Here is a 16,282-nt window from a genome sequence, read left to right on the forward strand (position 1 = left end):
CTCAGGTGGCCCCCGACTGACAGCTGCATCCTGCCACTAACCCGAATGAATGTGGAAGTGTATTCTTCCCCAGAGCCTCCAGAAAGGAGGGAGACCCTGAGCAGAGGACCTCATCACACTATGGGTCAGATTCAGCATTTACGTGGTTTTAAGGCACTCTCGGAGGGTGCGCTCCTGTGTTACACAGCGGTAGAATGTATAATAAAGGTGGAAACACTGCCCTCGTGGAGGAAAGCCCTTCCTTCTCAGGCGCTGTGAGAGCTTGCGCCTCTCAAATCTCCATGCTCACGGTGTCACATGCTTTCCTGATTGAGCCGTCGTCTTCTTATTCTTCTTTGGGTATTTTGTATTTGTAGAAATAGCGTAATAACTTTCAAATTATTTTGACCATGAGCAAAATTTGACCATGATTATTTTGTACCATGATTGGTACAAAACAGTTTTTACATTGAAACTCCGTTTACTCGCAAACACAACTGAAAGAAAAAATTCCTCCAAGATTTAATCCTTAGGATGTCAGATGCATTCTGATATGTTCTGTTTTATTTCATTTATAAAAAGTATAGATCATGACTCACTAACTCCATTTCTTCACGGGCCTTTCCAGAGTTGGAAAATCGGTACAGTTGATTGTGCTTCTGTAGTTTTATTTTACTTCGTAAACTTTTAATCACATGTTATTTAAAAAATGAATTTGTGGTTAGGAAATACATGTTCATGGTAAAAGAGGTTTACTGGTTGGAAGGGTCTCCATTGAAGTACTTGTTTCTCCTGCCCAGGGTCCCTGGTCTCCTTCCACATTTCAGAGGAAACCACTGTTAGGAGCCTTGCAGTGTGCACCATCCTGTTGATAAATAGTCTGCACCGGCCAGCACACAGGGTGTGGCTCTCCCCTCTGCCTGTCACTCCACGTCCCCAGTACTGGGCAGAACAGTACCTTTCCCTTCGTTGAATGACAGCCTAGTGTTCCTTTCTGTCGATGTAGCGGCACTGACTCAGTCAGCTCCAGGCCCATGGGCACTGAGGTCATGCCGGGTGATTGCTCCCCCAAACAGTGCTGAACAAACCTATTTGTGCATATGTGTGGGGATGAATTCCAAAAGAAGAATTGCTGGGACAACGTGAATGTGCATTTGTAATTTAGAGAGTAATTGCCAAATTGCCCTCTTCTGGAGTTAAGCAATTTGCTTTCCCACCAGCAGTGTATAAGCATGGCTGTTTTCCCACATGTTTGTCAACACAGGTATTAGGTGATTTAAAACAAAACAAAACAGACTTTTTTGTTGCTGATGGTATATCTCATTGTAATTTTTATTTGTATTTCTCATTGTAAGAGAGGTTAAGCATCTTCTTATTTTTTTTTTTTTTTAAGATTTTATTTATCTTTAAGGATAGAGGGAGACACAGTGAGAGAGGGAACACAAGCAGGGGGAGTGGGAGAGGGAGAAGCAGGCTTCCCGCGGAGCAGGGAGCCCGATGCGGGGCTCAATCCCAGGACCCTGGGATCATGACCTGAGCCGAAGGCAGACGCTTAATGACTGAGCCGCCCAGGCGCCTCAGTATCTTTCTATGTTTTAAGAGCCATCTGTACTTCGTTTCCCCATTTTTTTCTGTTAAGTTTGAGGTCACTTGTAAACAGGAGCCCAACTTGTCTCTTACCTTCCTTATCCAGTCCTTCTTCAAATTGCTTCTGGCTTAAAAGCAAATGAACCCAACCAGACCATTTCTTGTGGCCCTATACCTGTTGATGTAAATCAGATGGGTGAATTCACTTTTGTTAGGGCCCTGAGCCCCAGATGTTTAAAAGTAGCTTTGCCAGTAAGTGAAAAGAAGATCCACTGAGGGTTTACAGCAGAGAAGGAGGAAAGGGGTGGTAGAGAGGGAGGTTGGGAAGTAACCTATTGGAAGGAGCAGGGGAAGGAAGTGAAGCAAGAGGAGAGCCGGGGAAGGTCCGGCTGGTGTCCTGCAGTGAGAAAGTCCCTGAGTGAAATTGGTAAGTTCCTGGCATGGACGGAGAAATGTACTTGATGAGTCTGTTACAAATAGCCCTTTCAAGGGCAGTAGGTTCCTGCAAAAGGAAATGCCAGCTTCTACCAAGGCTATATTGGAAGTTTTCCTTTGGTTGTTTTTGGCAGCCTTGACAAAGTAATTTTGTAACTTACCAATTTCACTCAGAGGGACTTTCTCACTGCAGGACACCAGCCGGACCTTCCCTGGCTCTCCTCTTGGTTCACTTCCTTCCCCTGTTCCTTCCAATAGGTTACTTCCCAACCTCCCTCTCTACCATCCCTTCCCTCCTTCTCTGCTGTAAACCCTCAGTGGAGTCTGGTAGGAAAGACAACCACTAGTGACTTGAGTACTGACAAATTGTCTAAAATTGTCATTCCTAAGAAATAAACTCAACTGGAATTTAGGCCTAGATGGAATCTGGAGGTTTGTTTGCATAATTGATTACAACATCTTAAGAGGAGGGGATTTTTTACGAAAATTTTTTTGTAGTGAGATTGCTTTACATTCCTTTACATGACCAGAACGTCTTTTGTTTGAGAACCAACAAAGAGCTTCAGGAACACAGGGCTTTAGTTTTCTTGACACATGGGAATGTTCTCGTTATGAACATTTACACGTACTTTTACAGCAGAGTCCTGTGTGGTCTGATCTTGTGGAGGAGAGAGGGTGCTCTCCTTTTCCCTTAAGGCGAGTAGTGCTGGCCCGTAGCCTCCCTGGTGCCACCTGCCCTCTGCCCTCGGGCTGAGTGGGAGAGCTGTCCAGTGCTCCATGCCTCTGAGGGGGCACTGCTGGCCCCTGACTTACCTTGACATCCCCAGCTGGACTCTGGCACTGTATTTGAACTGTATTTGTAGGCTTCATTTTGTCCTTGCTGTTGATGATCAGTCCAGTCTTTTAAATCCTCATTGGTAGGTTTGATAGATTTTACTCAGCTTGATACCAGCAACAAGTTAAGCTTTTTAAAATTGTTGATGCTATGCTTTGGTGATCATTTTACATGTGGACTTGTCCTGAACTTCAACTTCTTTAGCTGGAAGCAAGCAGGTGCCTCTTATGAGATCTGTGATGGCCCCACAAATCTTGCTTGTTTTCTCATTCTTACTGGAGGAGTCAGCCAGGATAAGGAATTTGTTGGTTTGTATGTATGGATGTATTTATAAAGATTTTATTTATTTATTTGAGAGAGAGAGAGATCATGAGCAGGGGGGAGGCATAGAAGGAGAAGCAGAGGAGCCCGACTGTGGGACTCAGTCCCAGGACCCTGGGATCATGACCTGAGCTGAAGGCAGACGCTTAACGACTGAGCCACCCAGGCGCCCTTGTTGGTTTGTATTATATAAAACAACAGAAAGTAGATTTTAAAAAATTTCCTTGAAACTTCATGATCTAATAAGAGAAATTTTTTCTCTGTAATTGGGAGGCTTGTTGAGGCTTGGACATTACCTGCTGAAAGTGTCTCGTGATTTTTTGTGGGATTGGAAAGGATGAAATGAGGACAGGGACACAGGATGTTGAGACTATTCCTTTTTCCCTAAATAAGCAAATCAGGGACTTGGGACCACTGCCACCGACTCACAGGCATGATGCTTTGCTGCAGGTACACACATGATTGTATGAGTTCCCAGGAGTGCACCTCAGACACCAAATTCATGGGGAAGTGATCCCAGGTCCTGTTGTGAGTGTGGACTGTCTGGCTGCTTCCTTGGTGCAGGCCTTGCTCTGCCCTGAGGCTCTTCCCTCCTGCCTCCCAGCACTCCCCTGTTTTGGGCGTGTGATGATGTGATAACTACCCCAGACTTCCCTTTTTGACATGGGTCACTTGAATTCAGGACGGGAGTGAGAAGCCATTTTCTTTTGATTTCAGCTTCCTGTCTGAGGCCTGCCTCCTCTCAGGATACTGAATATTTTCCACATTCAGTTAGAACATGTGGGTTCTTTGGTGGCTCAGCAGATGTGCTAGTTGAGTACTACTGCAGGATTTTAGCACACACATGCAATGTGATATCATGTAACTTCTTGGACCAGGTTTCAGGTTGAGCTGGTTTTAAAGTGATGTTTAGTTCTCCTGCTGGAGAGTGGGACCACTGAAGCCCTCAATCTGACTGCCAGGCCTGGCTCTCTCCAGGTTGGTGCATTTGCTGGGGAGGGCAGATGCGGAGAGCTTCTGGACAGTGGTGCTGCCGGTCTTGGTGACTGGCCCATGGCAGGGGTCCCGTAGCTTCAGTGCCAGGGATGAGACCCAGCCCCTGGGGATGGGGCTTAGCAAGAGTGGGGTCTAAACCTCAGCCAGGGAATTGTGGGGCTCCCTCGAATCAAGGAGCAGGGCTGAAGGCCACTTGGGAGGGGCCTGGGGAAGGTAGGGAGGTAATGTGGGCTTGCTCTTGATAAGACTCATGGTACTGTTTTCATGTGGCTGTTTAGGTGTGTGGGGCAGATGCTCACTCAAGCTGTCTTAGGAGGGAAGAATGCATTTATATGAATATGCGGAGTGCTCTGAGGACCATGGGAACTCAGGAATCTGAGTCTAGAGAAGGCTTAGCCACGATCGCAGAGAGGTTGGACTGGGAGGCTGGGGGACCCTGGGAGGCTGAGGTGCACTCTTCCTGTCTCTCCTTCCACTTCTCTCCACTGTGGCGCTCCTTCACCCTCCTAGAGCTCTTTTCTCGTCTTGGCTTGTTTATAAGCCCTCAGAGCCCCTGATCTGTGTCAAGACCTTTTGCTACACATTCTTTCAAATTTAAATTTTTTCTTTTTTTCAAATTTTATTTTATTATGTTAGTCACCATACAATACATCATTAGTTTTTGATGTGGTGATCCACAATCCATTGTTTTCGTATAACACCCGGTGCTCCATGCACTCCGTGCCCTCCTTAATACCCATCACCAGGCTAACCCATCCCCCCACCCCCCTCCCCTCTAAAACCCTCAGTTTGTTTCTCAGAGTCCATAGTCTCTCATGGTTCGTCTCTCCCTCCGATTTCTCCCCCTTCATTCTCCTAATGTCCTCTATGCAATTCCTTATGTTCCACAAATAAGTGAAACCATATGATAATTGACTTTCTCTGCTTGACTTACTTCACTTAGCATAATCTCCTCCAGTCCCATCCATGTTGATGTAAAAGTTGGGTATTCATCCTTTCTGATGGCTGAGTAATATTCCATTGTATATATGGACCACATCTTCTTTATCCACTCATCTGTTGAAGGGCATCTCGGCTCTTTCCACAGTTTGGCTGTTGTGGACATTGCTGCTATGAACATTGGGGTGCATATGGCCCTTCTTTTCACTACATCTTGATTCTTTTTCTTAAATCACAATCCCATGATTAGAACTCTTGAGAACCTTCTGTGCTCAGCCCCCTCCTGGGCCCCAGGTTGAGCTATGGATTGGCGGCCCTGTGGTCACCTAGTCTCCTTTTTGTGTAAAGAGTTCTGGCGGCGGGGTAGCAAGGTGTCCTGGACCCAGTGTAGGGTGGGTAGGAGAGAGCACTCACATCCAGCCATCCTGATTAGGATTACCCCTGGAACCAGCTTAAAGAGTGCCAGGTGGGAAGGTAAGCACTGGCAGGGAAGGCCCCTCACCTTTCTTTTGCATTTGCATATACCATCTGGTTCTTTTCTCTTCTCTTCTCCCCTCCCCACCCCTCCCCTTCTGTAGGCTCCCAATGTGGGGCTTGAGTTTATGACCCTGAGATTAAGAGTTGCATGCTGTACTGGCTGAGCCAGCCACCCCCCCTCCCGCCCCCCCCCATCTAGTACTTGATTTCTTGACTATGTATGAACTAATTAAATTTAGATGCTCAGGAAATAAAGGATCACTGAGTCTGCGGGAGATTGGTATTGCTGCTGTAGAGTCTCAAATAGTTCTTGGCTACACTTTTACCCCCATAGAAGAAAAGAGTGCTGTTTGATTTGTTTTGCCTCAGCTCATCAGGACCTTAAATATGTATTATTCAGCGAGCAGTAGGAAGTAGCAGGTGTTCTTAGATTCTCTTTCCATTGCCATTTGGAAGGAGATGGTGTCACCGTCCCCTTTGGTCTTTCCTCTGTAACTGACTGGAGGTGTGTCATTGCAGGCTGGGGGTTCTTCGTTGGCGTCGGCTCCGGTGTCCGCCTTCCCTCGCTCTTCTGTCACACCGTCCAATCAGGACATCTGCAGGTAACGCTCTGCTTCAGATGCTGTAGGGGTTCATGTGACATCCCGGAAATAAGCATTAGTGTCTGCAGGTTCTCAATTTTCCATTTGCTCGGTCAGTACGCCTTTGCTGTAAACAGCTGGCTCCAGTTTATGTGCTGTTTGCTCACCAAGTTACCACACGAGTCTCATTTCTTCACTTGGATGTCTATTCTCTTTTAAGATTGTTTTTACTTCCTGTGCTTTTATTCCACTGTTCTCTGCATGCAGTTCCAGTGCAGTGTGTTCTGAGTGTTGTCACCAAAGTCCCGTGCAGTCTGCTGTTGTCTTGAAAGCTCCTCCCTGCCAGAGTTCTCTGACACAAGGGCTCACTGTGACAGTTATCTGTAAAGACACATTGTCCAAGAGAAATTCCTGTGGTTCAGAATGGGCCCAGGCCTTGAAGCCTGTTGACAATACTAAAGCCAGAAGAACACTAAAGTTCTCAAAATCCTTAAACGATGTGGGCGAGAGGGCCCAGGATACTGTGGAAAGTTTTGACTATGTGGAAAGAACTTGCTCCGAAGGGAAACTGATACTCCCTCCAGATCCGGGTCTGAGAATTAACAGGTTCCACCAGAAGGAAAAAAGAGCACTGCATCGCAAACCTCTTGGCAATTCCAAACATTCTTGTGTTTCCTCCCTTTCTGTCAATCGGTCAACTGCCTCAGAGGTGGAAGCTGGCAAGGGGGGCATGCATGTCCCTCTTTTGGAGGAGAAAGCAGATGGCGAAGCCGTGTCCCAGAGCCGGCGACTGCTCCGGTACCTGTTCTCGCTCTCGCATGGCTTGAGCACCCACAGCCTGCACAGGTTCCATGAGCTGGAGAACCGTGCCGCCCGTCTGCACACCGCCAAGTCCTCCAGCGGGCTGGCAGGGAGCACGGGCTTCTGCTCGGATGAGATGGGAGACGACGATGTCTTCGAGGACAGCACATCTGCAAAGTGGAAAAGCAAGGTCCTGCGGGCGCCCCTCTGCTCAGGGGAGAAGGACAGTGACCTGGATTGTCCTTCTCCCCCCTCTGAAAAATGCCCCCCGATCTCTCCTGTGTCCACGTCAGGGGATGCCTGCAGGTTGGTTTACCAAGAACCACCATTCTGGCCAGCTCTGCTCCCCAGACCTCGGTGGCCTCATCTTGCTTTTAATATGTGAAGTTTCAGGAAAATGAAGTAATGGGGGGTTGGTAGACAATTGTGGGTTAATGGTTTTCTCCAGAACAATGGAGTATTGATATCATTCGACAAACCAGTTTTTATGAGAATGGGTCCCAAATAGTTTCACAGATGATTAAAGGGGAAGATGCTACACATATTAAAGGCCAAGCTGACTCTTCTCAACCAAAAATAAGTAGAGTTTGCTTAAGGAAATTGGAAGAAAGAAAATAGTATCTCCAGTTTTCCAGCTTGAGGATCTAGATGTTAAGCATTGGCTGCCCCTTCCGGCTTCATTTTTACCCTTTGTTCCAGTTACAACACAGTGTACATGGGAAGAAGCCGGCCTCCCACAGCACCTTCCTTCCTTCTTTTTAACTCAGATGTGGCCACCTCTGCCCAGGTCCTGACTCCACTTCCCACCTTTGTCTTCCCGTGTGCAGCATCCTTGTCTGGCTTCCAGAATCTTTCAGAATCCGCTTTTTGTCACCACACTCAAGCTTTCCCTATTCCAGCCTTTCCCTGGGTGCCCCTTCCGGGCCAGCTGTTACCATTTCTAACAGTTGGATCAGAAACCCCTCTCACAGAAACAAAGAGCTGTGAGCCTGGCCAGGGCCAGGGCCCAGCTCCTGTCAGGCCAGGTGTCCCTGCCTGTTCTCCAGCTGCTGGATCGGACCCTTCTGTTTCTCAAAAGTCTGTTAAGTTCCTTGAGGTTAGTAGCTACATCCTCTTGCATGCACCCTTAGAAATCGTGAATGATTTAAAATTCTCGCTTCCTCAAAAAAGAAACAAATGGCGGCACCTTCTAATGGAGTTTTTAGGTCCAGGAGAGGTCCTGTGTTTTCTTTGTGTACTGTCTGAGGGAGGACGGAGATGTGTAGTATGGTGTGTGAAGGTGAAGTCAGTGATTATGGCTAAAAATCAAGTTCATCATCTTTTTAAGTCACTGGTATTTTTGGAAAGTAGAGTGCTAGTTTTGTTTTACACAGAAATTTTCCTCTAATTATTTTAACATGTTGTGAAAGAGGCTTCCATGTTGCCTTAAATTTGGCTTTCAGTGAAGTTCTTAAATCTTACCAAAAATGACTGCTTTGTCATTTCTTATATCATTTTTTCCTCTCTGATGCAAAATGCCATCCAGACTTTCCATGTTGGTGCGGTAAGCTAGAAGTTTTTAGTTTATAGTCATTGTTCACATCCGTGTTTGTGTGTTTTTGTGCTTGTGGTCCTTTCTGTGATGTTTGTTGTTGAAAGTTTTCACTGGGGGGATTGACCCTCCCCTGAAGTGTCCTCTCCCCTGGTATGTGGCCCTCCTGGTAATGACTGGCTTTGCTCTCCCCACAGGATCTGCCACTGTGAAGGGGATGACGAGAGCCCTCTGATCACCCCCTGCCGCTGCACCGGGAGCCTGCACTTCGTGCACCAGACCTGCCTGCAGCAGTGGATCAAGAGCTCCGACACGCGCTGCTGTGAGCTCTGCAAGTACGAGTTCATCATGGAGGTCAAGCTGAAGCCTTTGCGAAAAGTACGTGGAAGGACACCTTTGGAAGTGCTCTCACCTCTTTGAAATGAGGGGCCCCTGGCAGAGTTAGCCCCTTGGCCGGGATGAAGCCGTAGCTTGCTTACGCTCCTGTCTGTCAGAAGTGGGTGCTGGCGCAGGTGTTCATGCTGCAGGTGTCGTCATTTCTGGGTCTTCTTTCCCGCTCCCTCCTCTCAGGAAGAGTTCTTTATGACCCTTCAGTCCTAACGTGTTTTTCAGTCAGACTAAGACTGCTTGTCTGTGTCAGTCGTTTGGCCCTCAGTCACCCTGTGGTCCCACGTTTGGACCACAGACTGTTTTGTGACGTCTTAGCATTTAGTTTTATATGTATTAACTGTTCATGTCTTGCCTCTGATTAGGACTGTATATTATTAGACATTAGTATCTTTCCCTTGCACAAAGCACATAGTGCATTTATTTGTTAGATACCTGTGATAAATATTTGCTAGTTGGTAGGGGGAGGGTGGGTGGGAAAAGAGAGGAACTGCAGGCCTTACGGGAAACGCCCCTCTCTTCAGGCCCCGTGTCACGGCTCTCTCTGAGTGGAGCATCGTCTGGTAGGCGCTTCCTGTGTAAATGGTTTAATATGTTTGTCTGTATGCCCAGCACATAAGGTTTTGTTTGGTAGAATAAGACTTGTTCGTATCTCAGAATTTTGGTATGTATATTCAAGGGGAATCACACAATCACATCACAACACATGACAAGGCCAAGTGAATGTTCGATTAAGTGGTGGCAGAACACATCAGACATTTAGAAGCATTGGCCTGTGGGCTGGAGCCTTGGGGAGTTGGAGTGGTGGTAGTGTCACAGAATGTTTGGGTGTTCAAGCCGTTCTTGAAGGGTCAGTAGGATTTGGAGTAAAGTGAAGGGAGTTGAGAGAGGTCAGATTGTGTAGAAAAGCATACACCAAAAAGGTGAGGGTGAGCATTTCAGGTCAGTGTGAAAGGCTTGGGCTGAGTGTACTTAAAGAAATAGCAGGAAATCAGGGAGCAGGGGGGCATTTTAGGAGGAAAGCCAAAAGAAGATACTATATAAAAGCATAGCAAAAAGCACTTGGGGTGTTGGAGAGGCAAATGCAAACTACTTAAAAAATGTTTTGCCCTATAAAGACTGTATAATTTACTGGATACCTACTCTGTGCTGGTCCCTCAAATGAGACTTGTAGCACTTTGACCAATGTAGGTAATCCACGAGGCTCTACTTTCAGCGTGTCCTACATAGAACCATCTGGAGAGAGGCTGTGACTAGGGCTGGCCAAGGATATGCAGAGTGTTTACAGTTTGTTCTTTTTCTCTATCCTTATGTGTTTTCTTCTGATTCGGAAAGCAGTAAATGAAAGAGAAAATCTGGCTCTTTGGAGTCAATTAATGAGCTCCTAGAGGAGATGGGACTGGCAGAGCCTACTTGTACCAGGAACTCTTAGCATCGATTTCAAGCTGTTGCTGCCAAAGTAGCAAAGGACCAAAGAGTGAGCGCCTTCTGCCATCACCTTCACGATATGGCGTGACCCATCTGCTAGTGTGTTGTGGCGTCATCAGCCCTCTTCCCCTTGCCCATGCCAGTCAGCAAGGCAGGGAGGTCTCCTGTGTGCCACCTGGGTCGGGGGCCAACATGCTGGGTTCATCAGGACTGGAACCATAGAGTCCTTTAGCTAGCCATTGGCTGTCTGCCTGCAAGAATAAGCAGACAAGAGGATTGATTTCTCGTTGTGGTCTATAGCTCATCTTGATCCCAGCTTCTCTTCATTGCATAAAAAGTTGGCTGTTGACAGAATACCAGTGCCCGGTACCTGGTTGAAGCCAAGTGGTTTAAGGTGAATGACCTTTGGTATTTGGGAAAATTCATGAAGTCTGGGAAAAGGGGAGGGGAGAGCAAGCCACTCTTACCCATCTACAGTGCTCTCACCCCCATTGTAGTCCTTTACGTCTGGGGTCCCGTACCTCATGCTCTGCATGTTGTCTTTCCAGTGGGAGAAGTTGCAGATGACGGCCAGTGAGCGCAGGAAGATCATGTGCTCAGTGACATTCCATGTCATCGCCATCACCTGTGTGGTCTGGTCCTTGTATGTGCTCATCGACCGTACCACTGAGGAGATCAAACACGGACAGGCAACAGGTATGTGCTCAGAGTGAAATATGAGCTCAGCATAGAGATCCTGGGTAACACATGGGGGTCATTCCAGATTGGTTTTTAAGTCAGACTTCAAATGTCTGGGTTTCTGGAGCGGGGGCATCAATTATGAAGCACCAAGCATTGTTTTTGGATGTTTCTCTTGCTGTGGTGAGTACTTTTTAAAAAACCCAGTTAGAAGAGGTCAGATCAGGGAGAATCTCCACACACTGTCTCCTGGAAGAGCAGCAAGATAAGAGAATGGGTACTCTCTGCCATCCCACCTTTGATGAAGCAAGATTTGATGAGTGAAGAATCCATTGGTTATGGGTGGGAAGGTCAGAAGTTGTGTTTTGTTTACATCAGATCTTAAATTAGGTCTGCTGATAGGCTAACTGGGTTTTTCCTTCTTCCAGGAATCCTGGAGTGGCCTTTTTGGACTAAACTGGTGGTTGTGGCCATCGGCTTTACCGGCGGACTTCTTTTTATGTACGTTCAGTGCAAAGTGTATGTACAATTATGGAAGAGACTCAAGGCTTATAACAGAGTAATCTATGTTCAGAACTGTCCAGAAACAAGCAAAAAGAATATTTTTGAAAAATCTGCACTAACAGAACCCAACTTTGAAAATAAAGATGGACATGGAATCTGTCATTCTGACACAAACTCTTCTTGTTGGACAGAACCTGAAGACACTGGAACAGAAATCGTTCATGTCTGATTTTGTGCTGGGGTTAGTTTTCCTGGACATCGAAGAACAGCTGAAGGAAATTGTTTACTGCCAATTGTGTACCTTTTCTTACGTCCTTTAATAGCATAGACCGGGCAGGTGACTGTTTCAAAGGCTTCTCTTTTTCTAACCCCTCCTTAGTGAATCTTCTGGAAAGCCCTTACATTGGCTGGGCATGGCCGGGTTCCACTTCTGCCAGCCTTCCCACGGGAAGGGAGGTCCCCGTGATGCCATGTGATGGGGAGCTGGCTGGGCTCTGGCTCATGAGACCTTGAGCAGAATGAGAGAATAAAATGCCCAACTTGAGGGAAGAGCAGGAGCAGGGTGGCACCCTGGCCTCTCCCGGTTGGCAGTAGCCCCCACCCTGGCGTGGAGTGTTTGGAACTGTCTAGCAGCCGTGATGAGAGGATTTCCCTCATCACCAAGAAGAGCCCGGGAGCTGAGCCCCCTCTGCCGACACTGCTGCTGGCCGTTTTCCAGAGCAGATGGGGCTGTGGTGCTCTGTGCGTGGTGGCGAGGGATTCACTAAGCAAACAGCACTTTACAAAGAGAGAATCTTTATTTTGTAATATGTGTGTCCAGTGGGATGGACATTTAAAAGAACGTCTCATTTAGAATCCTTCCTTTCATGATCTCTTTTACGTTATAATAGATCTAAAACCCTTTTTGCCTTATATATTCTAAGAAACCTGACATCTGCTCTGTGTGCATCAGAGGGACTTGTGGGTCTAAAGCAGGACAAACAGATCTGAGGCTTTTTCCTAACATTTCATGGAAATGAATGGATGCCAGATGGCAATTTGAGCCCAATTCCTGTGGTTTCAAGCCTATTTTATGACAAGTCTTTATGTCATGGGCCTGCCCCAAACATTTCTTTTTGGACAACACTGAAAAAGAAGGTTGTGTGAGATCTAAATGAAAGGAAGGAAGGAAGTAATTAGAACAAAAATGAATATTTAAAATGACTTCTTTCCAGACAAAGCTCTCCAGTTTGTGCTGGCTTCACCAAAAGCGTAAGTGTGTGCTGCCCTGGTCTGGGGCTCGGGAACCAGGGGTGCTCTTGGGTGCCTGCCACCTTGCACGGCCTCTGATCCTGGGGAGGTCCTGTGGGTCACTGGCCCGGGCAGAGACAGACAGATGGGCTGGCCCTGGGACAAAGGCCAGGAGTGAGCAGCCAACTGCCAGGGCCCACGGTCACTGCCCCCAGCCCCGCCTCTACCCATGTATCGCCTTAACTGGACTGGACAGAGAGGATCCTTGTGGTCAGTTCGTTCTATCATCAGGGATTATCTCCTGTACCATTTTCATAAGACAAAACCAAAATCACTACCATCAAATGGCCTTTGTCCCTTTAAAGTCTGCTTAAAATTCTGTTTTTAAAAATGGGTTTTACTTTGCCGGGTAAATAGGAGTTAACTCCAGGAAAATAGGTCAGGAGGGTCCGCAGTGTCACAGGAGTGTGCCCAGGTACTTACTCTCCAGGTGACTCTGCATCTGTAGAGCCTCCTCTAAGGGGAAGGATGCCTGGGGGTCCTGCCCTCAGTCCCCTGAGCCTTAGGTGCCTTGCCTGTCTTGTTAAGAGGATGAAGCAAACACAAGACGATCCCTTTGCCTTTCAGAGTAGAAGTGCTCTGGTTTGTTTGGAAAACCAGGAGGAGGCTGAAGCATGTCTGAGCTCTGGGGGAGGGCGCGTGGTAGCAGGCTTTGCCCTGCCGTCTCTTCCCATGCGGTGTCTGATTCGTCGGCATCACAGACTCTGGTCTGAGGAGCTGCCGCACCCTACCGTGGCCTTCCTCTGGCTGGGCAGACGCTGTCCAGCCATGGCCAGCCCCTGAAAATAGGTCAGCCTGCTCTCTCTCCGTCTCCCAGGCCGCATCCAGTCCGTGCCTGTGTTCACTGTGCCCCAAAGTGCAATTACCCACACCCCTTCTCAGCCTGCGGATGCCAGGCAGCTACGCTGTCTACTCAGGGGAGCCGAGACCTGGGCCAGCCCTGCCTGTGTCCCTTAGGAGCTGCCCAGGCAAGACCCCTTGTGCCTGCCCTCTTACAGCAGATGAGTAGTCGTGTGAAGACTGGGATCGATTTTTAAGTGGGATTCCTTCCCTCTCCCTGATGGAACCCCTTACGCTGAACTTGAAAGTCACTGAGACTTCTGTAGAGAGGAAAGTGTGCTTAGGTAGGGATAGCCTCTGGGCAGCCCACCTGTCATGGCTGGTACCTCCTATGGCAAAGGTGCCTTTATAACCATGACTGCTGTGTTGCTCTCCTGTGAAACCCTCCCTTCTTTTCAGGAAGGCCTAACACCATCTCATCACCTCCACCAAGCTCCTAAAAAAAAGCCTTTTGCCTGGGGACAGTCCATCCCACATCCTTCTTTCCTCTCCTGGGATGGCACACAGATGCCCCCTTGCCTTTCTCTTTTCTCATAGGTTCTAGTTGAGCACCTCTGACTCCATCCCTAGTCCCGGCTGTAATCTCTACCCCCCAGAGACGGACCGGGAAGCCAGAAGCCCTGGAAAGGTGGTACTGTGCTGCCATCTAGTGGGGGCTGCGGGTCTGCCAGGGGTTCCTTTAGGCCGCAGCAGCTTGCCTTCTAGTTTTTTTGGGGGGGACATTTATTCCCGTTTCCCCCTCATTCTGCACATGGCTTTGGTGGAGGACAACACTTGGCTGAACCAGAAATGTGGGATGAGCTGCTGGTGGGTCTCAGGGCCCAGAGGGCTGGTACTTGGGGACCAGGCCAGGTGGGAGGGAAGTGGCCTCAGGGGCGTTGCCAGCCAGCCCTCTCTGATTTGGCCTCTATTCCCTCAAAAGTTCGTTTGGCTCGAGCACTTCCGACTTTGGCTGCCAGCAGGAATTTGGTTTTTGTGCCTGAGTTGATACTAAGAAACCTGGAAACTATCAAGCTGTGCTCCGGACCTCTACCATCTCCTCCTTTTCTGCCTCATTCCACTCTTTTCAGTCTCCTGGGTCTAGTTCTCAACCTTGCTGGCATGCCCTGCCTGGTTGCAGACACAGGCCGCAGGCAGTGGGCCAGTCCCGGAGCTGTAGGTGGGGCTGGCATGGCTGGGGCTACATCCGCTGCCCGGTGGGGTGGCTGCTGGAGGCGGCCTGGGAACGGCAGGGCTGAGGGCCGCAATGCTGTGCGTTTGGCCTGATGCAGAGACACTACTTGAGTACTTTCCCTTTTGAATCTGATTTGAAATATGCAGCTTCCCTCTCCAGCCCAAGGAAAGACCGAAACATAGGGAAATAAAAGCATTTATCTTTGTTTTGGACGTAATTAAGTTGTGCAGCTATTCACCTATTTAGATGCAGTGTTTATAGAAAGCTGATTGTTAATAAAAACCAAATTTACACTGGCATGTGTGACGTAGTTTCTAAAAGGCACTTCACATTTGAAGATTTTCTTAACTTGCAGAGTTTCTGGTTATCTAAATGTCTGGTTTTGTATCCTTTTGTGTATGTTCACTTTCTCAGTATTACCACTTGAATCATTCTCGTGGGGAGGGGGTTGTTTGTGTTATACACGGGGTGTCTAATTGCAGCAATAAAGCATCTCTTTAAAAGGGGATTTTGCCCTGAAAGTGTTTTCCTGCAAGAAGGCTGGGAACATTGGCAGGCATTCCAGTGGTTCCGCTCCCCTTTTCACCATCCTCTGCCTTGAACGTTGGGGAAGAAAATCATGCAACCTCCGGAGGTAGCTGTTTTCCTCAGCCTGTCCCTGCAGGCAGGGGAGGTCCCCCCACCCCCCCGACACTGGTGGTTGGTTGAGGGGGTTGGGTTCAGGAGAGTGTGCAGGCTTGGGAGTGAATATGGAAGTAGCTCACACAGGTGTGCTTGCTTCAAACATCCAGGCTCTACTTGGACTCTGTGCCCTGCGAGAAGCCAGATTCAAGTTCAGGGTATGTATGGTGATGTGACCGTGGAGCAGTTGATTATTGCTTAACTCGCCTTATGTATTGAAACACTGAGCCATGGCCTAGCTGAGTAGGAGAACCAGGGAGGACCAGCAGGATCTCTGGTGATAGCTCAGGCTGGCTGTATCTCCCAGCTTCTGATGCAGCCTCCCTGTCATGGTAGTGTCGCGGAGCCTTCTGTCTCTCGAGCCTGCAAACAGTTCACAGGGCTGTGTGTGCTGAGGGCAGGCACCTGCCTTTACCTGGGTGCATAAGGTGAAAACAGGCCAGGATTGCCCTGTACATTACTGTCCCCTAGGTGAGCCCAGGTACCAGAGTAGCTGCCAGGAGGCTTTGGAGCTCAGTGGGAGGATACTTTGACAAGTGTCCTTGCCTGACTTTGGGAGCTGTTGAGGCCTCTGGCGGAGGATGGACCACAGAAGAGCTGAACAGGTATGTGCCCGTGCAAGGGAGAGAGTGCTCAGGTGCTTGACTACGGTTGGAGGGCTGAGGAGGGTGTAGCTGAAAGAGGAGTCCACTTCAGTGAGGTGAGGTGAGGGCTTCTGCCCAAGGGGAGCCTCTCTGCTTTGGGGATCCACCATATTTGATGAGTTTGGCCGAAAAGATGCGTAGTGGGGTCTTGGTTGCACACAGGCTTGAGCATGC

The 16,282-nt window shown here is 48.3% G+C and overlaps 1 protein-coding gene across 5 annotated transcripts in view; it reads left to right on the top strand.

Annotated features, from left to right (window-relative positions):
• Positions 1-11,772, top strand: part of MARCHF8 (membrane associated ring-CH-type finger 8) — a 149,606-nt gene extending 137,834 nt beyond the window's left edge. For 4 of the 5 annotated variants that reach the window (XM_027595471.2, XM_027595483.2, XM_027595475.2 and 1 more), the window contains 5 exons: positions 6,089-6,171; positions 6,418-7,257; positions 8,680-8,860; positions 10,846-10,993; positions 11,404-11,772. In XM_027595471.2, the coding sequence (XP_027451272.1) occupies positions 6,089-6,171; positions 6,418-7,257; positions 8,680-8,860; positions 10,846-10,993; positions 11,404-11,708 (1,557 nt within the window). In that variant the 3' untranslated portion in view covers positions 11,709-11,772. The remainder of the gene's footprint in view (positions 1-6,088; positions 6,172-6,417; positions 7,258-8,679; positions 8,861-10,845; positions 10,994-11,403) is intronic. The other variant, XM_035724223.1, reaches the window with a different exon arrangement.
• The last annotated feature ends 4,510 nt before the right edge of the window (positions 11,773-16,282 follow it).

Source organism: Zalophus californianus, chromosome 15, assembly GCF_009762305.2.
Source record: "Zalophus californianus isolate mZalCal1 chromosome 15, mZalCal1.pri.v2, whole genome shotgun sequence".
NCBI lineage: Eukaryota > Metazoa > Chordata > Mammalia > Carnivora > Otariidae > Zalophus > Zalophus californianus.